Source organism: Macaca thibetana, chromosome 20 (genome assembly GCF_024542745.1).
Source record: "Macaca thibetana thibetana isolate TM-01 chromosome 20, ASM2454274v1, whole genome shotgun sequence".
Lineage (NCBI taxonomy): Eukaryota > Metazoa > Chordata > Mammalia > Primates > Cercopithecidae > Macaca > Macaca thibetana.
This window is the reverse complement of record NC_065597.1, coordinates 38156087-38179097: the sequence shown is the minus strand read 5'-3', so window position 1 is coordinate 38179097 and position 23011 is coordinate 38156087. Positions and strand designations below refer to the sequence as shown.

General features: G+C 40.3%; 1 protein-coding gene across 1 annotated transcript in view; it reads left to right on the top strand.

Moving 5' to 3' along the window:
• The window catches only part of FTO (FTO alpha-ketoglutarate dependent dioxygenase), a 674514-nt gene that overhangs the window by 365021 nt on the left and 286482 nt on the right, over positions 1–23011 (top strand). Inside the window, exons 3-4 of the mRNA XM_050774894.1 lie at positions 4728–4805; positions 20579–21206. Coding sequence (XP_050630851.1) covers positions 4728–4805; positions 20579–21206 — 706 coding nt within the window. The remainder of the gene's footprint in view (positions 1–4727; positions 4806–20578; positions 21207–23011) is intronic.

The following is a 23011-nucleotide window of genomic DNA, read 5'->3' as shown; positions in this document are numbered from 1 at the left end:
CTGATATCTAACTTGAAACCCTTAGGAATTTGAGTTGTGGTGCTCTTTTTTTTTTTGAGACAGAGAGTCTTACTCTGTCACACAGGCTGGAGTGCAGTGGCGTGATCTGGGCTCACTGCAACCTCTGCCTCCCAGGCTCAAGTGATCCTCCTACCTCAGCCTCCTGAGCTACTGGGACTACAGGTGCACACCACCACACCCGGCTAGTTTTTGTATTTTTTTCATACAGACGGGTTTTTGCCATGTCCCGAAGCTGGTCTCGAACTCCTGAGCTCAGGTGATCCTCCTGCCTCCGCCTCCCAAAGTGCTGGGATTATAGGTGTGAGCCACTGCGACTGGCTGTGGTGTGTTTCACATAGGTCTTTTGTCCTCTTTTACTTTGCCAGAGCTGTGGAAATGGGCGGTAGCCTGCGTGGAAGGATCTTCATCTGCCTCTCCTGCCAGGTAGGAGAGCTGAGGCTTCATGCTCTCTCTGGCTCTCCGTGTGGCATTTGTGAACAGCTTGATGTATTTGACACAAGCGTGACAGCAAAGAAGTGTGTGAGCAGAGCAGTGTGCTGCAGGGCCCAGCTGTGTGGATTTATCTGTACATCAGGCCGAGGAGCAGCAGTTAGCCAGATCTGACAGTCAAACGTGAGCTCCTTCTACCTGTGCTCCAGAGTGCATTTTAATGTTGTGTGTTTTTACCATGGTTGGCATTTGACACAAAGAAAATTGTCAGAGCTGTTTTTTTTCCTCTCCTCTTTAGTGTGCTAGTCTGCAATAGTTTTCCAAATAAATACTTCATTGTACATGGACAAAAGTATGCACTTTCTAAAACAATGCCAAAAATCATGTTGTCTTTATCTTTATACTGAATTTCATGTGAGGAATTAGTAGGTTAGATGTTTGAATTGGTAATAGGTAAGACGTTTACATAGTACAAAAATCAAAACAATATAAAATGGAATATTTTGAGTAGTCTTGGCTCTGCCTTTGTCCCTTTCTAGTCATTTCCCACCTCTGTTGACAGTTAATCACTTTAATAGTCTGTCATTCATCCTTTGTGTTTCTGTGTGTGAATACAAGCAGAGTTTTGTGCCTTGCTTTTTACTCCCCAATACCTTCTGGAGAGCTTTTTAGTTCATAAACAGAGAGCATCCTTGTTTTTGTTTACTGTTGCTTTATACTTCATCACGTGGATGTCCTGTAGTTTATTCACCTGTCCCCTGTGGCTGGAAATTTGCATTGTTTCTAATCTGTTTGTTTTATTGAGATAATAATTTCCATATCATAAAATTCACCATTTTAAAGTGTAAAGTTCAGTGGTTTTTAGTGTGATTCCAAACTTTTGTTCTACAAATCATGATGTAATGAGTATCCTCGTGCATATATTCTTCTGAACATGGTACAAGTATATTAGAAGGATAAATCAAAAGTAGGATCGCTGGCTCACATGGTAAATGCATTTGCGTTTTGAAAGGAGTTGACTGTTACCCTCTCTAAGGATCGTGTTGTTTTGCCCTCCTGACAGCAGAGAGCAAAAGGGCCTGTTTCTCTTAGTCTTGCCCATAGTGACCTCGCTTTTCATAAAACAATCTTAATGTTTGGTTTTTATAAAGCAGTTAAGAATTTTTAATTTTGATGTTTATGAGCTACCAACTTAATTTACTATTGATATCTGATTGATTTCACTGATGTAAACATGGCCAAAACTTCTCTTTATGTTTGTAAATATTGTTATTTAATAATTGATCTTGTCAGTTACTTGGTAAAATTGCAAGTAGTGAGTGTTGATGTTCAGAGCAGATTTTTATCTGTAGGGTCTTAATTTGGGTGATTTTCTGGTCCCCATTCTCTGCTGTCGCGTAGACACAACATTGCTCACAGTATTAAAATGAAAATTCCTAGTGAAAGATCAGTTATATGCTGCTTGCTCTAGAGTAGGAAAAATCTTGTCAAATTTTATCCTTTTGATACAGCCTTATAAGTTACAATGTTTTATACCTGTCTGATGCTCAATTCCGAAATGAACTAAGAAGTGGTGGTTGTTACAGAATTTAGCTGAAGCATTAATTATAAGCAGAGGTTCAGCCTACACTGGCACTTGTCGACCTATGGGACAGGCCTGTTGCTGTTTCATCTGATTTAGGTGGAGTATGTAATTACTTTTGGGAATCCATACTTTTGTGCTCCTCTTTATATGTAGATTAGCTTTATTGATGGACTCTCACGTGTAGAGATCTTAAGGTGGTGTTTGCAAGGTGGAGGCATTTCAAGGTTTGAGAAATGTGCATTTGAATTATTCAAGGCTTACCTTTTTTGGCATTTATAAATATTCTGGCACTTTGTGTCTATAAAAAAGACTAAGAATTGATAAAATATTCATAGGAAAATGGAGGCATTTCTGAGCTTGAAGTAAAAATTGAGGTATAGATTTTGATTAAATTTATGATGGAGTGGAGAAATGTATAAGTATGCGCATGGAAATATCATTGGTTCTTTCTATGGCCCAAATAATGGTTAATACTGAAAAACAGATAAATTGATTAACCAATAGTGAGTTATCCAAAGTGGTTTGTCGATTATCTATAATGGTGTGTGTTACATTAGTATTATAACTGTAAAAGTATCATAATTTAGGCCAGACATGGTAGCTCACTTCTGTAATCCCAGCACTTTGGGAGGCCCAGGCAGGCAGATCATTCGAGCCCAGGAGTTTGAGACCAGCCTAGGGAACATACTGAGGCCTCATCTCTACAAAGAAAAGTAAAACAAAAGTAGCCAGGCATGGTGGCATTGCACCTTTAGTCCCAGCTACTTGGGAGGCTGAGTTGGGAGAATCATCTGAGCCCAGGAAGTCAAGGCTGCAGTGAGCTGTGATTGGGCCACTACACTTCAGCCTGTGGGACAGAGTGAGACCCTGTCTCAAAAAAAAAAAAAAAAAAAAAAAAAAAAAAAATCATAGTTGAACTGGTAAGTCAACCTTTTTGTTATAAATGAGAAAACACCTACAGTCAAAACAAAGACTTTGACTAAATAAATGTAATAGAATTATGCCTAAGAGTAGAATTCGGTTTTGTGTCTCTTAGGTCAATTGGTTGCTATACTTCTATTCCCTTTCTCTTTCCTCACTTTAGATAATGATACAAAAAAGGTCCAGAAAGAATTTGTGTTTTACCTAAAAGGACGTTTCCTTTGACTACTCTGATTGTGATGGGTTTGTGAGAGAAGGCTGCTATCCTGGGGTGGGAGAGGGTAGTACTTAGGGCCACCACGTCTGGTTGAGTAGGTTGTGCACTTTGTAAAGACAGTGGCCATTGGAGCAGGTGGAGCCTGAAATCCAGTTTGTGTTTACCAAGTCATATTCTTATGGAGTGGGACTATATTGGCCCAGAGCAAGGTGTACTATTATCTAATTTTTATAAATGTGACTTACTGGCTGACAGTAGCTTTGATGATGCATTTAATTGCATTTTTATTTGAAACCCAGTTGTTTCTGCTGTTTTTGCTTTCTTTCTTACAGATAATGTCTGTTGTATGTACATGTCCATGTGTCTGTGACTGTATGTGCACATTTATGCCATTTATGTGCCACGTACACACACAAACTCCGTATATTCTTGAATGTAAGGTCAGATATTCTTTGAAAAATATCCCTCAGAAGGAAGCAGGTGCCCTATATGTATCTGATTTCTTATAAGATACTTTATAATATGAGATCCTCTTTCAGTTACTTTGTTTGAATAGCACAGTACTGTTTGGGGAAAACATAGTCTCTGGAAATAGCCTCAGACAATGCTGGCTTTGAGTGCTTAAAAAGGCTGCTTCATGGAATTGGAAAAGAAAAGAAACAAAGATGTTTAACACAGATTTAGTAATTATTGTAGAGATGATAGATCACTCTAAGAAAGCAATACTGTAAGTGGATATGATCTCAAATAAATGTTTACAAGATGAATAACTATTCCACATATCCTGACTTTATGCAGATAGATACTTGTGGCTTGGTTTGGTATTTCCAGTGATAGCACCATAAAAGGATTTACAAGCTACTGTGTCTCAAGCAGATTGTACAGACGGGCGTTTGCTCTGGAAAACTGTATTGGATGACTTGTAAGCTGGCTCTAGTGATGAAAAAGACCTGGATGTCAACAATACATGTGAAAAGTGAATCAAATTGTCTCATGAAATGTGAGAGTGAATACAATTATTTCTAAATTTGTGCTTCATACCATGTGTAATTTAGTATGTATGTAAATTGACTGGGTGCCATGACTCATGCCTATAATCCCAGCACTGTAGGAGGCCAAGATGGGAGGATTGCTTGAGGTCAGAAATTTGAGACCAGCCTGCACAATGTAGCGAGACCTTGTCCCTACTAAAAATAAAAAAAAAATTATCCAAGGATGGTGGCACCCCTGTAGTCCCAGCTACTTGGGAGGATGAGACGGGAGGATCGCTTGAGCCCAGGAGTTTGATGTTATAGTGAGTTATGGTCACACCACTGTATACCAGCCTGGGTGACAGAGCAAGACTCTGTCTCTAAAAGAAAAGAAAAAAAAAAGATGTATGTAATTTAATTAATACATTTTATAATTGCGATTTGACTAATTTCTCTCTCTAAAAGATTATAAATTCAAAGTTGGCTAAAATTTGTTTGTATTTCTTATTTGAAAAATAAGAGAGTGTCTTATTTCGGGTCATTGTATATTCACTTATATGTAATTATTATTATTTTCAAACAGAAACTGAGGCTTCTTGAAGAGCTTGAAGACACTTGGCTTCCTTATCTGACTCCCAAAGATGATGAATTCTATCAGCAGGTAAGGTATTTTAATATTTTTATCAATTTTAGTCATGTGCTCTGATCAACCTTATTTTACCTATGAGGAAGCTGGGCTAGAGAGGTTAAATGACAGGTGAAAAGGTCAAATTAGATCACCCATGACTCCTCATGGCCTACAGAGCATGTACATTTCTTCAGAGTCGGCTTTTTGCTATGAATTTAATGCTTTAGCATAGTGACTGTTTTTATTTCCTCGGCCATTCCACACTTCCTTGCCTCTGCTCATGCTGTTTCTTCTGCATAGCTCCTCCTCCTTCCTTTTGCTCCTTATCCTGTTGCAGATGGCTAATTGTTCAAGAGTTCAGTTAAACATCACCTCCTTTGTGAACATTTTCCTAGCTTATGCTACCTACAAGTCAAGTTGATTGCACTCCTTGTAAATAACTCTGCATCACCTAGCACATGTGGTATTGCAATTACAGGATCCTGTGTCTGTCTCTCTGAATTAGACACCACTGTTTCAATTACAGATGACAAAAACCCAAATCAAACTCACTGTGGCAAAAAATAAGGGGAATTTATTGACTTGCCTTAGAAGTCTAGGAGTAGGTGGCTAAATCCAACTTTACAAAAGATGTCACCCAATCAGTTTCTTTCTGTTTTTCTTGACTTAGCTTTCCTCATTGTGACCTCATGCTCAGTAGGCTCTCATCTAAGAGCATAGCAGGACTCTGACAGCCCAAGGGGTATGTGGTCTTTGGCATCTGGGATCTTAGAAAAAGGTAGGGAGTTCTTTTTCCCTGGTTCCATCAAATTCTCCAGGAAGTAATCCTGTTGGCCTGGTTGGAGTCGTGTGCTTATCACTGAACTAGTCATCATGTTCAGGAGAGTCAAATGCTCCTGTTTGCCTGGCCTAGTTCTTGCACCTACTCTTGGAGTGGGGTTGGAGTGGGAGTACTCCCACCAAACTGCATGTACTATGTGAGTTAGACATGGGTGGCCTTCCCAAAGGAAAATCGGAGTCCTGTTTCCAAAGAAGAAGGGTAGGCCCTCTGGGCATGTAAAAATAATAAATTTTCACCTCTTCTTTCCTACTAGAATGTGAAGTCTTAAAGCGGAGAGTTACCATGAAAATCAGAATAGGAATTAGGTCACAGCATCTTTGTATCTCTAGCACCTGCATGTACATAGCTGACCATCAGTAACCAAGGAAGGAAGAGAGGAAAGAAGGACTTTATCCATCTAGAATCCAGGTCAATATGATTTCTGTGACTTCTAGCTCAGTATTATTCCTAGGCCACTGTCTCTTATCTCCATTCCCATTTGATTTACATCATCTTTCCTCTTCACTATCAGTCCTCTTATAGGTCTGTCTGGTTTTCCTCTTTGCCCCCATTCATACTTGAAGCTGTAGTATTGTCTAACCAAGATGTAAATTGGAGCATGGCAACCCTCTGCTTCAAATCCCACATCATTGCCTGGCTCCTGCATTTTCAGCCTCATCTCCCCTGCTCCTACACCTTTTTATCCACACTGGATTTTTGTAGTACTTTAAATATGGTATGAGTTTCATCTTTGGGGCCTTCTTGCTACATCCTCTGCTGACGTACCTCCTTCTCTTTATCTGTCTCTTCTTTTTTTTGTTTATTTTTTGACACAGGATCTCACTCTGTTGAGTGAGACTGGAATGCAGTGGTGAGATCTGGGCTCACTGCAACCTCTGCCCGCCAGGCCCATGCGATTCTCCCACCTTAGCCTCCCAAGTAGCTGAGACCACTGGTGTGTGCCACCATGCCTGGCTAATTTTTTGTATTTTTGTAGAGACAGGGTTTCACCATGCTGCCCAGGCTGGTCTTGAAATCTTGAGCTCAAGCAATTGGCACACCTTGGGCTCACAAAGTGCTGGGATTACAGGCATGAGCCACCATGCCTGGCCTGTCCTTTCTTTCCTTGGTGAACTTCTGTTTTACCTGTTAGTAATAGCTCATATGCCATCTCCTGTAGGAAGCTTCCCTGACACCTCTACTAGTTGTCTGTGCTTCCTCTCTTGTACTTAATACCTTTATCAGCACTTAATCTCACTTACTTGTTTTTTTTTTTTTTTGAGATAGTCTTGCTATGTCGTATCCAGCCTGGAGTGCAGTGGCGCGATCTGAGCCCACTGCAGTCTCTGCCTCCTGGGTTCAAGCAAGTGCGTCTGGCTAATTTTTGTATTTTTAGTAGAGACGTGGTTTCACCATGTTGACCAGGCTGGTCTCGAACTCCTGACCTCAAGTGATTTGGCGTCCCAAAGTGCTAGGATTACAGGCTTGAGCCATCACATCCAGCATTAATCTCACTTAACTGTAATGAATTTTTTTGTGTGCTGACTTCCCTTATCCTCTGTACTTCACTCAGTGCCTGGTACCTATCCAGGTGCAGAATGAGTTTGCTTAAATGCATGCATGCAATAGCTAATTTGGAAAACCAGTTATATATAATAATAATGAGTTTAGTATGATATGAATTTTGCTTCTACACACATAGACACCTCCCCAGGGAGTGGGCACCTGGAAAGATTTGACAGATGTGTACAGAAATGTCATACCGCATAGCGATAGAGTGGGTATTCTCTTTTGAACTTTGCCAGTTTTCCAAATTTTCTGCAGTGAATGTATATTCTTTTGCAGTCAGGCAAAAAATAATTTTTAAATGTTCCCTTAAGACAGGTAAACCCACAAAAATGCAATTAGTTCTGAAATGCTTACTAATATTTTCATAGCTATAAGCCTTCTAGTACATGATTACATGCATTGTCAGAAAGCAACTGCTGAGCCATTTCAGCTTTTGTGGTGTGAAAATGGTACAGGAAGAATGAGATACAAAAGGTTATCAGCCCACTGTGCTCTGAACCAGCCATCCGCTAAGGGATGAAAGGAAACCCAAATGCAAACAGAACAACCATCAAGCCTTCTCTGTTATCTTTTCAAGGCCCACAACAAACCCTGATACCAATATCTAATCACTCTAAGTGCACCTTCTTGTTTTTCTTTTCTTTTCTTTATTTCTTTATTTTATTTTTTATTATTAGTATTATTTTTGAGACAGAGTCTCACTCTGTTGCCTAGGCTGGAGTGCAGTGGTGCGATATCAGCTCACTGCAACCTCTGCCACCCGGGTTCAAGCGATTCTCCTGCCTCAGCCTCCCGAGTAGCTGGGATTACAGACACCTGCTACCATGCCTGACTAATTTTTGTAATTTTAATAGAGATGGGGTTTCACCATGTTGGCCAGGCTGGTCTCGAATTCCTGACCTCAAGTGATCCACCCACCTCAGCCTCCCAAAGTGCTGGGATTACAGGTGTGAGCCACTGCGCCTGACCAAAGTACACCTTCTAAGAAGGCTTAGTACTTCAGTAAAACTTTAGTAAAAGTAAACTTCTTCTCTTAAAAGATGAAATGAAAATACTTTTTAATGACATGAATAAATAGAAAGTTCAGACCTGACACTAGGTTCCTTAAACAGGCCCTCACCACAGGAATGCCAATCCAGCTGCCACTCATAAACACAGGAGTCTGTGCAGCTTCCATTTTGGGTCTGTCGATTGACCCTTACAGTGTGCTAGGCTTTGTGCTACACGTTTTATGCATACTCTTACATGTAATCCTCAAAACAGCCTCATTCATTCATTCCACAAATAGGTATTCAGCAACTACTCTTCTTCAGGCTTGAGGTGCTTGAGGTAGGTATTTTTTCTGTTGTAGAAATCAAGAGAGGAACCAGGCACAACTGCAAGTTCTACCTACTTGGGAGGCTGAGGAGGGAGGATCATTTGAGCCCAGGAATTGGAGTCCAGCCTGCATGTCATAACAAGGCCCCCTCTCTAAAAAAGGAGGAAATCAGGAGAGACTAGTTATCCGAGTAGAAGAGCTGGAGTTCAGCCCATATTTGTCTTACTCTGAATGCCCATGCTCTTTCTGTTGTATAGTCCACCTCTTGGTCTACCATGCTCCAATTCAAAACACCTTCAGAGAAGTTTTGCAGTTTCTTTTAATAAGACCATAGATAAAAGAAGCAAAACCAAACCACCAAAGGTCAAAGCAGAAAAGCAGAGAGAACCTCTGTTAGCTCATCATGGAATACAAGGAGGCAAGGACTTACATAGTCAGAAAACAGACTCTGGCTTCCAGAAATATGAATGCAGCCCCTCTTATCCAAAGAAAATGAGACTCTCTTCAGTAACCCCTTTGCTTTCATTGATTATGTGCTAGCTATGTGCTAGGTTCTGCTGCTATTTTAAGTGCATTACATGTGTGGGCTCATTGAAATCTTGCTATACTCTTCTGAGACAGGTGTTACTAAAACCCTATTTTAGAGATGAGGAAACCAAGGGACAGAGAGGTTTAAAAATTTGTTCAAGACTTATATGCAGGATATGTTGGGACTAGGATTTAAGCCTGGGCTGTTGGCTTTTGGGTCTCTACTCTTAAGTCATATACTGCTTCTCTCTACCCTTGTGTTTCTTCATCCTTCTGAGATGACTCTGCTCTTGTCTCAGTGGTTCCAGACCTCTGTCCCCATCCCAGCTCTCCCTCTGACCTCCAGCTCTCCACTTCCAATTGTCTATGGAGCGGCTCTACCTGAAAGTCTTCCAGCTACATCTAACTCAACATGATTCATATTCATTAAGTTACTTACTCCATTAAACAAATGGATTTCACTCCCCGGCTCTGTGCCAGGTAATGTTTTAGGCATTAGAAATGAAGTTGTGAAAACTGACAAGAGATTCATGTCTTCTTTGAGCTTATTTCTTGTGGGGCAGGTGGTGTAGGAGCAAGCCATGTAGATACTTGTGGGAAGAATGTTCTGGGCCTATGGAACAGCAAAGCCTCTGAGGTATATTTGGCAGGAAAAGCACCCGAGGCCAACATATCTGGAACAGAGGGAGAGAGCTGGTGAGAGCAGGGGAGACAGTCAGAGAGAGAGAGAGAGAGAGAGAGAGAGAGAGAGAGAGAGAGAGAGAGAGAGGCCCGGTTATATAGGAACTTACAGTTTGTAAGTTCTGTAAGAAGAACATTGGTGGTTACTCTGAGACGAGGAGGCATGAGAGGGCTTGGAGCACAAGCATGACAGGATGTGACTTACATTTTAATAAGGATTCATTCAACAAGGCTCCTCCCATCCAGCCTCTTCTGTAATGGTATCCCCTAGTCCCATTCTTGAAATTAGAAAGCTCGGCCGGGCACGGTGGCTCAAGCCTGTAATCCCAGCACTTTGGGAGGCCGAGACAGGCGGATCACGAGGTCAGGAGATTGAGACCATCCTGGCTAACACGGTGAAACCCTGTCTCTACTAAAAAATACAAAAAACTAGCCGGGCGAGGTGGCGGGCGCCTGTAGTCCCAGCTACTCGGGAGGCTGAGGCAGGAGAATGGTGTGAACCCGGGAGGTGGAGCTTGCAGTGAGCTGAGATCCGGCCACTGCACTCCAGCCTGGGCGACAGAGCGAGACTCCGTCTCAAAAAATAAATAAATAAATAAATAAATAAATAAATAAATAAATAAAATTGGAAAGCTCACCACCCTCAACTTCTACCCATTGCTTTCTTCCCTCATTTAGTCGCTGGGCCCCTGGTGGTTTTATCTCTTTAGAATCTCTCAAATTGTTTTTTCTTTTTCCATTTCACAGACACTACCTCAACTATGTAGGCCGCATTGATCACCTTCCGCCTCCGCAGTTTTAGCATCCTCCTGATTGGCATTCCTCATGCCCTCCCCAGTGCCATCAGAACTGACTTGTACCTCCTTGTTTTATAAATTTTGTTGAGTCTCCTTTCTTTCCAAGGTCAAGTTCAAATTCCTCAGCATATCCACCCTATAAGGCCATTGACTTTCTTGGTTTTTTGTTTGTTTGTTTGTTTTGCTTTTGTTTTTGAGATAGAGTCTTGCTCTGTCGCCCAGGCTGGAGTGCAGTGGTGCGATCTTGGCTCACTGCAACCTCTGTCTCCCGGATTCAAGCGATTCTCCTGCCTCAGCCTCCCGAATAGCTGGGACTACAGGTGCACGTCACCATGCCTGGCTAATTTTTGTATTTTTAGTAGAGATGGACATAGCGAGGCTGATCTCAAACTCCTGACCTCAAGTGATCTGCCTGCCTCGGCCTCCCAAAGGGCTGGGATTACAGGTGTGAACCACCACACCTGGCTGCCATTGACTTTCTGACCCTAAACTAACCTCTCTGGTGTAATCTCATTCCATGGCCTAAAATGGCACCCAACCATAAACTCTCGTCATAGGGAGTTCTTGGTTCCACCCTGACTCTGCTGTGCCCTCTTATCCTTCCTTGCCTTTGTGCCCACTAGTACTCTCTTCCCTTTTCTGTCTGGTAAGCATCTACTCTTAAAGACTTTACTTAAACACTACATATTCTGTGAAGGCTTCAGAAAATCCCTTTTGTTCTGAAATGTATGCAAAATCTGACTGCTTCTCACCACCTCTGCTGCTTACACTGTGGCCAAAACTGCCATCATCTCTGTTGCAACAGCCTCCTGACTGGTTCTGCCTCCTTCCTCCAGTCTAGTTGATTTTAACACGGCATCCGGAGTGTTCTTTTGAAAACATAAATCAGCTCGTTACACTTTCTTGCTCAAAGCCCTTGAATAGCTTCCCATCAGCCCAGGACCTGACATGCACCCACAAAGCTCTACATGCTTGGGTTCCTAACTGCTTCCCTCACCTCATTTCCTGCTCCTGCCCACTCCCCACCATCCTCACACTTTTATTCCTATTCTGGCACTTTACTCTTCCTGGAATAAACCAAACTCACTCCTGCCCCAAGGCCTTTGCACTGAATGTTCCTTCAGCCTGGAACTCTCTTATCCCCCCAGGCATCTGCAGAGATTGTATCCTTACTTCTTGCTTTCTTCTGCTCTGATGTCACTGTGTCTAGAGGCCTTCCCTCACCACCCTGTGTAAAATAGGCATACTTACCCCAGCACTCCCTATCCTACTTTCTTGGCTTTATTTTTCTCCATAGACTTATCATCATCTAAAATACCACATATTTTATGTATTTATATGCTTATTGTGTGGCTCAGCATACTAGAACATGAGCTTCTAGAGAGAAAATAGACGTTTTGCTGTCTTCCACATTCTCAGCACCCAAGTGCTTTGCAAATAGTAAGTGCTCAATACATATGTATTCAGTACCTAAGGGTTTTCCAGCTTTTCCTTCCTAATCATTCTCCGCTCCCATAGCAGTATACTCACACTTCTATTGTAGTAGGTTCTTCTCTTTTCCTTTCCATTTCGGTCTATACTGTTCAATTATGAGATGCTGTCAAATAGGACCTATCTTCTTTCAATCCTTCTATGTCTGACACTTAAAGACAGTGCCTGGGCATAGCAAGTATTTGGGAAATGTTAAGTAAACAAAATGAAATGAAGTATTGAATGAATGAATGAATGAACGAGAATCTCTGTGTCATTTTGTAGCAAAGCACATGTTACCTCAAGTCTTGTGATAGCTGTGGCAGAGTCTGAACAGTGACTCCAGAAGTGTATCCCTTCTGGGGCTCTAGTTTGCATCATGCAGACAGAGTCTGGGTCAGATGAATGTTTAGCCCATTAGTCATCGGACAGCTGCCGAGTTGCAAGCATTTTACAACAAAAATTGTATAGAAAATGAGTGATAGGGTGCAAATTGCTGAGTGCAAAATAGAGTTAGAAGCAATATCTATTAACAGCTAGATTAGAAATATGCTCCTCTAAAATCAGAATATTCTAGCACTTTTAAGTGAAGGGCATTTCCCAAGTCACTTGAAGATTTAAAATTTTTTTTCTCTCTACCCAAGGTTGAGTTCCACTGGGCTTCATTTAAGTGAGCCTCTGGTAAACTGGTATCTTACTCATTTAATACCATGTCTGACTTCTCTGTCTGAGGAAATCTTTCAGAAGCATCTCTTGATATGGGAGGAAAAGGTAGAATTTTTATGTAATGGCTTAAAATAGACAGAAAATGAAGCCTGATCTCCAGAGAGCTTAGCTTTCCACATCTTTCAGCCATTGACAAAGGCCTGGCATGCTGGCATTTTATATCTAAAATACTTTTCCAAATACTTATTAAACTATATAATCATCATTTATGCCACAGGATCATTTGTGGATCTCAAGAAATACAGTATGTGACCAGACAACTACTAATATAAATTTCATGACTCATTGGAAAAAACTCTAATGGGATTAAATGAAAAAAAGTCTAGCATATTTGAAAATCTGCCAACAGCTGTTCCAAATTATTTGTGATATCTGATGTTCTACATGTACCTGTCCAAAATGGAAAGTGAACTTATTTGTTTGACAGAATGAATTAATATTAAGTTACTTAATGTTCACTTATTCTCCAAAGTTACTTGTTCTTTTTTTTTTTTTAAAGAAAAATTGAACAAATGCTACGTAGTATGTTTATGTGTCAGGCACTAATTTAAATTACTTTATAAACAATAAAAGAGGGCATTTAGGTTGGGATTTTTTTTTCTCTTACATTTTCTTTGAGATAGTGACAAAATTAGCTAGTTATTATTATTTGTTTTCACTGTGGCACAATGAAAATTCCTCAGTCTTGAACAACAGATTTAAATAGTACCAGAAGTTCTCTTGAAGATTTTTGACCATTTAGAGCCATCAGAAAGAATCTCTTGGCAAATATAAGAAATGTCATGAAAATTAAGAAGTTTTTTAGTGCAGCATCTTCGCTCTGATTTTTTTGATTAAAAATATTTTACACTTATTTTGGGAAATTTGAAAATAATATAGATGTCTAAAGAAGAAAATTAAAATGATGCTCAAGTACGTTACTCAGGGATAACCACCATAAACTTTTGGCTATCTTTTTCTCCAAGTTTTTTTTTTTTTTTTTTTTCTGTGAGCCTTTACAGTAACATACTGTTTTTCTTTTAATGAAACTGAGATCCTCTTGTCTGACTATCTTGTTACTAACTTCTTCTATGACTATAGTTTCCTACTGACTTTCAAACAGTTAAGTTGGTTACTTTAATATTCCATCACGTGGTTGTACCATTTTCCCTTCTAATCCCTTCTTGGGCATTTTGGTGGTTTTCAGTTTTTAATTATTATCAATAACAGTGTGATAAATATTCTTATAATCTTGTGTGTTTAATAACTTCCTTATGACAAATTCCTAAAAGTAGAAAAACTGCATGAAAAGACATAGGCATATTTAGGTTCTGAAAGATCTTGTCCAATTGGCCTTAAGCAACGTTGTAATAATTTGCATTCCTAATTGCTTGCTATCAGAATATTGAATTTTGCCATTATCAACAATATATATTACTATTATAAAATGTTTTAATGTAAATTTGATAGACAGTAACTAATTTAAGTATAATTTAATACCAATTATATATTTTCCAACTTTGATACAGTTTATATTTATTTATCTATCTATCTTTGACATAGGGTCTCACTCTGTGGCCCAGGCTTAGGCTTACTGCAGCTTCCACCTCCTGGGCTCAAGCCGTCCTTCCACCTCAGCCCCTCACGTAGCTGGAACCAGAAATGCGTGTCACCACACCCGGATAATTTTTTTGTATTGTTATTAGACAGGGGGTTTCACCTTGTTGCCCAGGCTAGTCTCGAGCTCCTGAACTCAAACAATACACCCGCCTGAGCCTCCCAAAGTGCTGGGATTACAGGTGTGAGCCACCGCGCCCAGGCAGTTAATTTTTTTATGTGCTAAGAGGCTTCTCTATTAATTTGCTTGTGAATGTGTGTGTGTGTGTGTGTGGATTTAAATTTTTAATGGTTCTGCATTAATGGTTCTACATTCCTGCCAGATAGGTTGTACTTTTGTTTCCAGTTTGTTTGCCTTTTATTTTTATGATTTATTTTATACAAAAATTTAAAATTTCAGATATTCACATCTATCAATCTTCTTTTTTAAAAAGTTTATTGATTAACTGTATATGTGTATAATTTACATACCATAAAATGCACCTTTTAAAATTGTATAATTCCATGATTTTGGTAAATTTCCAGAGGCATACAACCATCATCACAGTAGTTTTAGAACATTTTTAGCACCCCAAAAAGATCTCTCATGCCTCTTTACATTTAGTTTTCTTTCCTACCCCAGCCAAGATCTCCACGCATCTGCTTCAGTCTTTTAAAGCTTTTACACTTAGAAAGGAGTCTTGAGCACTTATGTGGAGCCAAGTGCTGTGGCTATAATGGGTACTAATGCTATTTTCTTGTTCTTCTTCTTTTTTTTTTCTTTTTTTTTTGAGACGGAGTCTCACTCTGTCACCCAGGCTGGAGTGCGGTGGTGCGATCTGGGCTCACTGCGACCTCTACCTCCCGGGTTCAAGTGATTCTCCTGCTTCAGCCTCCTGAGTAGCTGGGATTACAGACGCCTGCCACCACACCCAGCTAATTTTTGTATTTTTAGTAGAAACGGGGTTTTACCTTGTTGGCCAGGCTGGTCTCGAGCTCCTGACATAAGGTGATCCACCTGCCTCAGCCTCCCAAAGTGCTGGGATTACAGGCATAAGCCACTGCTCCTGGCCACTAATACTGTCTTATTTTAGGAGCTTGTGATCTTACAGGACAGATTATTAAACCAATAATAGTTTAAATAAATATAGTTACAAATAGATAAGTGCTATGAAAGAGAAGTAAAGTGTGTGGAGTGATAACAGAGGGCACCTATTTGAGGGTGGAGATTCAGGAAAGGTTTCTATGAGAAAATGACCCAGGGATGGGAAGGAACATCCAGGTGTGCAGTTGGGGGAAGAGCCTTGGGGAAGTACTTAAGAGCTGGACACTTGAGGACTGCAGGAATAGAAGCACTTATGGTCAGAGAGAAAAGGGACATGATCTAATTGGAAAAAAATGGAATATTTTCCCATGCCATTATTTTCTTTTTATGCTGTTTTTTATGTCAAGGTATTTACAGATAATATTTATCTGGTTTTATGGTTTTCCTGGTCCATAGGGTTATAATTTCCCTGTATTAAATAGATCTTATATAGTGTTGAGGTACCCAGTGTATGTTGAACAAGGGCAGCAAGATTTCAATGGGGGGAGGGCAGGCGTTTGTGCATATGAGTGCATTATTTTCAGTGTTCCTTTCTTAGTCCCAGAGGGGAGTGTGTTCAGAAACAGAGTTCTTTGGAATTACCATACTTTTCTTTATTATTTTATACTAAAGACCATTCAGAGAGTACTGGAGGTGTTAAGACAGTGTGAAGAAATTACCTTCTTCATCACTTCTTCATCATTGCTTTGAGTATACTGGGGCCTCAGGGACTTGCTTAGAAAGTAACCAGTATAGTGATAGAATTAGAGTTACTGCTCATGGCTCCAGAATATTTGGTCTCTGCCTACAGGACTGCATTGCTTTCTTCATAAGCTATGTAAATAGAAAGTACGATATCACTGTTTCTGTTTTTCAATGGGGATAACTGAAATATGGAAACTCTAAATCCTTAATGGATCCCTGATAGTCTCAATGACAGTCCATAGTGGTATGCCACATGACTCCTCTCTTTGTCACTTTCAGTTCATGGTCAACACCTCAGATAGGCATTTTGAGAAGCAGGGCAGTCCTACCACACTTACCTAGTAAAGTCATTTTTTCACATTCAAACTTGACTCATTTATTTTTCTTATGTGTACTTCCTCCCACTTTCTTCATGTCTTCTATAATATCTCCTGCACTCTGCCTCAGAACAGGCTGGATTATGCTATAGTAACTGATGACTCTCAAATCTCAGTGGCTCCACACAATGATATTTCTTGTCCATTTTATGTATCATTTGTGGGTTGGCACAGAGTCACTACCCATTAAAGTAGCTCAGAGATCCAAGCAGCCACCAGCTGGTTGCTGTGGCAGAGGGGTGCAGAGTATGCTGGAGGGTCTTGCAGTGACAATGACATGTTCCAGGCTGGAAGGATGACCATCATTTTTCACTGGACAGAAGTAATCCCATGTTTCATCCATCATGAGGGGGCCAGGAAGTGTAATTTTATACTGGGCCCAAAAAGCTGGGTAGCAGGGGAGGAATCCAGAACTATTTAGCAAACAGCTCTAATGACCAGCATGCATTCTTAGCTAGTGATTCACCTTAACTTCGCTGAGAAAGTCAGAGCTTTCTGTAACCACCACCCCTCCAAAAGAAACCCTAGAACTTACTCATCTGCCTACTATTATTACATTTATCATCCTATCTGAATTCATACCTTCTTTCTCCTTCTAGCCTATTGCAATATAAGAAGTATCTTCTCTCCTATCCAAATATTTTTGATCACATACTGCTATCAGTAGATAAGCACATATAGTGATGTCCTAGAAAATGTTTAACAAGTGGCCTGTAGGGGAAGAGAACCAGCCTTGATTTTTAGTGTTTTTTGATTTCCACAATGTAAATACTCTCACTGTGGACAGTTTCAAGCCACCATCATGGTGTTACTGAATGCCTGATTGGAAAGAGATGTACACAATGAGCTCTCATGAGCCGGTGTGGAGTGACTCCAGCACACCACCGGTAGTGTGCTGATAGTAGTACTTATGTACTTGTGTCTGTTTTATAATAATATTCACATTAAACCTATTTGTGTGTGTGTATATATATATGCACACATATTTTAAGAATGCTTGATTTCTTTTATTTTATATTAAAAATAAAGCAGTTCTATCTCCCCCGTGTGCCCCAGCACTCTACCAGATTGCCTTACAAATCCCTACATACCTGACTTGGGGGCTACTGCTCTAGACACTCAAGGTCTCCACTTCTTTGGTTATTCACTCTCTCTGTGTCATCAGCCTCTTTCTCTTGTATCATTCTCGTGAGTGTACTGAGAAACTCTAGTATTCTCTAGCATCTTCCATCATTAGAGATTGTCGCTTAGTCTGGTCTTCTCCTTTATCAAAAGCTCCATTTTTCTACTCCCCTTCATAGCAGAACCATTCAGAGACATCTCTACATGCCATTTCACTTCCTCCTTTTTCATTCCGTCTTCGCCTACTCCAATCTGACTTCCACCCCCAGCTCTCTACTGAGATTGCTCTTGTCATTGCCATAAGTGATTTCCATGCTGCCAAATCTACTAGATCATCTGGCATCATCTCACTGGGCCCCTCAGTGTCAGGTGACATAATTGACTACCCCATCCTTCTGGAAATGCTCTCCTCTTGTAGCTTCTGCATTAATACACTCTGCTGGTTTTCTGCTGGTTCTCCTTTGTTGAGGCTTCTGCTGTGACTCAAGAAATAGCTTTGGTCTCCTTTTGATATTTGTACTGTTTCCCTAGGTGATCTCATTCATTCCTAGGCCTTTAAAACCAAGCTGTGTGCTGATCACTCCCGCATTGCGTTCCTCTGCCCTCCTTTCTCTTCTGAGCTCCAGATGTGCACATCTAATTCCCCCCCATATTTTCACCTGGAGGTTTCATAGGTGTCTTCAAGACTGCAGCTCCAGAGTGAACGCTTTATTTCCCCTTTTTCTTCTACTATTTCTCTTTTTTTTCAGTTTTCCTTATTTCACAAAATGGCAAATTACTTATTTAGTTGTTAAATCCAGAAATCTGGAATGTATCCTTAACTTCTATCCTGAGCAACAGGGAGAAACCCCGTCTCTACTAAAAATACAAAATTAGCCGGATGTGGTGGTGCATGCCTGTCATCTCAGCTACTCAGGAGGCTGAGGCAGGAGAATCACTTGAACTGGGGAGGCGGAGGTTGCAGTGAGCCAAGATCGCGCCACTGTACTCAAGCCTGGGCAACAAGAGTGAAACGCCATCTCAAGAAAAACTAAAAAACCCCAAAAGACTTCTATCTTTTTTTATCCCTTGCATCTAATTCATAAACACATCCTTTTGTTCTACCTACAACATGTATTTCATCTGTCCACTTATCTCTGCCTCTATTTTAGTCCAGACCATCATCACTTTTCTCCCAGATGATTGTAATAGCACATTCCACACTCACATGTGCCTCTTTCCAATCCATGCCTGATATTATAACTAAGAGTGATTTGTATAAGATGTAAATCAAGTTATTTTTCTCCCTTCTACATCCTCCAGTGCATCTAGAGTTAGCTCCAGATTCCTTACCATGACCTCTAAGGCTGTGTGTGATCTGGCCTCCGCCTTCCTCTGCCTCCTCATCGCACGTCACTCTGTCTTTGGCTCTTGTGCTCTAGTAAAACGAGCCCTTTTTTTGGTCCCTAGAATAGATTGGTCTTTTTCCTGAGCGCCTTTGGCTTCTTTGGTCTCTCTTTCTGGGAAGCATTTTCTCTGACTTGTCATATTTCTGGTACCTTCTTTTCCTGAAGATCTCAGCTTAAATCCCGTCTCCTTAGGGAATTCTTCCTGCTCTAATAAGATTTCCTACTGGTTTGTTTCTGTCTTAGTACTTAACACAATTTGGGGTTGCTTTTCTTTATTTATTTACTTGATTTAGTAGAAAGCTTTGTGAGAGCAGGGACCTTATTTCCACCTGGTGGTAGGTGCAACAGATGTTGCATGAAAAAAAAAAATGTATGGAAGAATACTGGACTTGCCCTGTCTATCGTATGAATGGTAATTACTGAATGAAGACAGAGAAGGAAGGTATCTTAACAATTGTGGGCAGCACAATACAGGGAGGACAGGTTAATGTGTTAATCATGTCTGACTGTTTCTTTAAGACAGCCCAGAACTAGGAAGGAACAGATCCGATAAAACGTTACAGAAGTAAATGTAAAATCCTGTGATTTGGTTACAAATAAATCAGTTGCATTATACAGAATCAGGAAACTCCAGCCTGACACCGATTCACATGCCAAGTCCTAAGGAAAGTGGTAGCCGAAAAGCTAATGCAGCCCTAATCTACATTAATCATTCCATGTATTTCTTTATTAGGGGAGGGAATTGGCTAATATTACTCTTCTCCAGTGACACCAGTAGAATTATTAGAACTTTCAAAAAAAAAAAAAAAAAGAATTATTAGAACTTTCTAGAATTGCAATGTAATAACACCTCATTCATCCATCCACAGATCCATTTATTCATTCCTTTAACATTTACTGAGTAAATTCTGGGCACTTGTATTATAGTCATGAGCAAAATTACCATGACTTTTGTGTTCATGGAACTTAATGTCTAACTCCTGAAGAGAAGTGAGTTCTCTTTTTGTGAAAGTGTTAAGCAGAAACCAGTTTGTCATTTATTGAGAAACAATGCATACTCATGGTTAAGAACTCATGCCCTGGAAGCCAGGGGTTGGTGTCCAGGGGTTTTAAATTCCAGCTCCAATATTTGCCAGCTGTGTGACTTTGGGCAAATTAATGTCTTTGGTCAAATTAATGTCTCTATGTTTCAGTGGTCTCATCTATAAACTTGAGATAATAATGCTATGCATAGAGTTAAAATGAGCTAATGCTCACAAATAATTTACAATAGTACCTGGTAGTAGTAAGTGCTTAATAAATATTTTAGATAATAAGCAGTTAATAAAATGGTGTTGAGATTTAGGGTGAGAAAAAGTGGTCACAGAGTAATTCTGGTGTATCAGGACCCACATTATTATTTTTTGTTTTTTATTAAAGGTTGTTAGTAATTTGAGCTTGAACTTGAAAATCTTGACTGTAGAGTTTGATGACATTTGTTTTATTTGGTTTTCTGTTTTGGGCTAGGAAGATGTGACTCCTGTTTAGAAATAACCACCAGGTAGTCCCCCAACAACTCCCCAGATGCTTACAAAGAAACACACCTTTGGAAATAATACAATTGTAACTATACATCAACATCTGTTTTTGCTTTGGTTTTGTTTTAGTGGCAGCTGAAATATCCTAAACTAATTCTCCGAGAAGCCAGCAGTGTATCTGAGGAGCTCCATAAAGAGGTTCAAGAAGCCTTTCTCACACTGCACAAGCATGGCTGCTTATTTCGGGACCTGGTTAGGATCCAAGGCAAAGATCTGCTCACTCCGGTATCTCGCATCCTCATTGGTAATCCAGGCTGTACCTACAAGTACCTGAACACCAGGCTCTTCACAGTCCCCTGGCCAGTGAAAGGGTCTAATATAAAATACCCCGAGGCTGAAATAGCCGCTGCTTGTGAGACCTTCCTCAAGCTCAATGACTACCTGCAGATAGAAACCATCCAGGCTTTGGAAGAACTTGCTGCCAAAGAGAAGGCTAATGAGGATGCTGTGCCATTGTGTATGTCTGCAGATTTCCCCAGGGTTGGGATGGGGTCATCCTACGATGGACAAGATGAAGTGGACATTAAGAGCAGAGCAGCATACAACGTAACTTTGCTGAATTTCATGGATCCTCAGAAAATGCCGTACCTGAAAGAGGAACCTTATTTTGGCATGGGGAAAATGGCAGTGAGCTGGCATCATGATGAAAATCTGGTGGACAGGTCAGCGGTGGCAGTGTACAGTTATAGCTGTGAAGGTACGGTCTGCTCTGCGAAAAAGCAGCCCTGTATGTGATAATATGACCCGAGTTGTTTAGGCTCTGGAGATACACACATACACGAACATGTTTGCATGTGTGCTTATGTGTGTACATGCACATGCTTGTGTGTGTATCATGTGTACTTTTTAGTCTTGTCACACCTGTATGTCTGCAGAATATGCCTGTTTCTCATCTAGCCATGCTAGCTGGCTCATCGTTATACTGTACTCAGAATATTTTCGCACGTAAGCACTCCTGTCATTTGTCTCTCGTGTGCCCAGGAGAGCAGCCTCTTGGTTTCATACAGCCAACTGTCTTTCTCTACAGCTCAGAAGAGATTGTACAGTTGCTATAATTAACTTGCTGATAAAGAGCTGGGAAAACAAAAATCTGTCAAATCTTTCCAGGTTCCCACAGGTGCACATTTCCAGACTTGCCAAAATATTTTATTATGGTTGACATCACTATCTTGATGGGTGTGATTTGTCAAATATGGACTTGTTCTTGGCTTCACACAGTTTGTAACTACTGTCCTTCCTTGCCAGAAGCAGTTGAGGTAGGTTTTGTAAGCAGACAGTCCTCCATTTTCAGGAAACTCCCTAGCCCTCTACCCAATTCTGCAGTTTTAGACCTTGTTGGGTGGCCGTGGTAGACTTGTTCTTGCATTTTCTGATATATAATCCCCTTGAAACAGAGATCATAGCCTACCTCTTAGTAGCCCACCCAAATTTCTCTTCTTCTATTATTGTTTCTGTGTGTTTATGGCCCTCATTGTTCCTTAGAATAGAATTACAAAAATGGTAGTTGAACAGATCGAGGAGAGCATGACCTCTGTTGACTTTGTTTTGTGCCTGATTATTTGGCAAAGGGATACAAGACATAGTATTAGCTCTCTTGTCTGATTTACTGAAAGATATTTGGAAAACCAGAATTCTGGATATCCCATCAGGGAATGACTGGAACTTTCAAGGCTCATTATTTTCTGACAACTCTAGATATTTGACTGGATTTTTGTTTGTTATCGTTATTTGTTTTTTGTTTACTAAAATGACTGTTTTGGAAAAGAGATTTAAGAAAAAAAAGATCTTTAAAGTACCCTTTAAATTTCTTACAATTTCCCTGTCTCAAAAATGTCCTCAGAACTACTCATTTTTTTCTAACTTTACCTTGTGTCTTCGGTCTGAAACAAGGAACAAGTTTAGCGTTTGGAAATTTCACCACTTTCTCTGGCATCTCAAATAATGATGCTGACCTAAGAAAATCGCTTGAAGGGATTTAATGCTGTCCTAATGGAAAGAACTGAGATCCTCTGATCTTTAATAAGGACTTGCCAGGGATTTAAGAACTATCACTTCCAAGAACTCTGATGTGAACGAACAATGGAGTTAGTTTCTTTCTTAAGGAGACAACTCTCCAAACCTGAAGCAGTGGCATGTGATAGTACCAAGCTCTACAAAGATGCCTTTGTGCTCCCAATTACTCTCCGCCCTCCAGTTTAATGGTCCTATTGTACTCCCTTCGCGTGGGTGATCAAGTACTTTTTGAAACCTAGAATATCTTTCAGAAAGGAATTTAAATGTCTAATGAATAGTTTCTATGCTCAGGAGTAGTTAAGACTGATAAAGTATACAAATATAAATTACATATAAATATAGAAATGTTGGTACTTGCAGTTGTCACCGGAAAGAGACTTTGAATCTGTAAGAGCAGTGTAGAAACTCCTTTGTTCTCTTAACCTCAGAAATTCTCAGAACTCCATCTAATAATAATAGCAATACTGGGAATGCTCATTTATTGAGCAC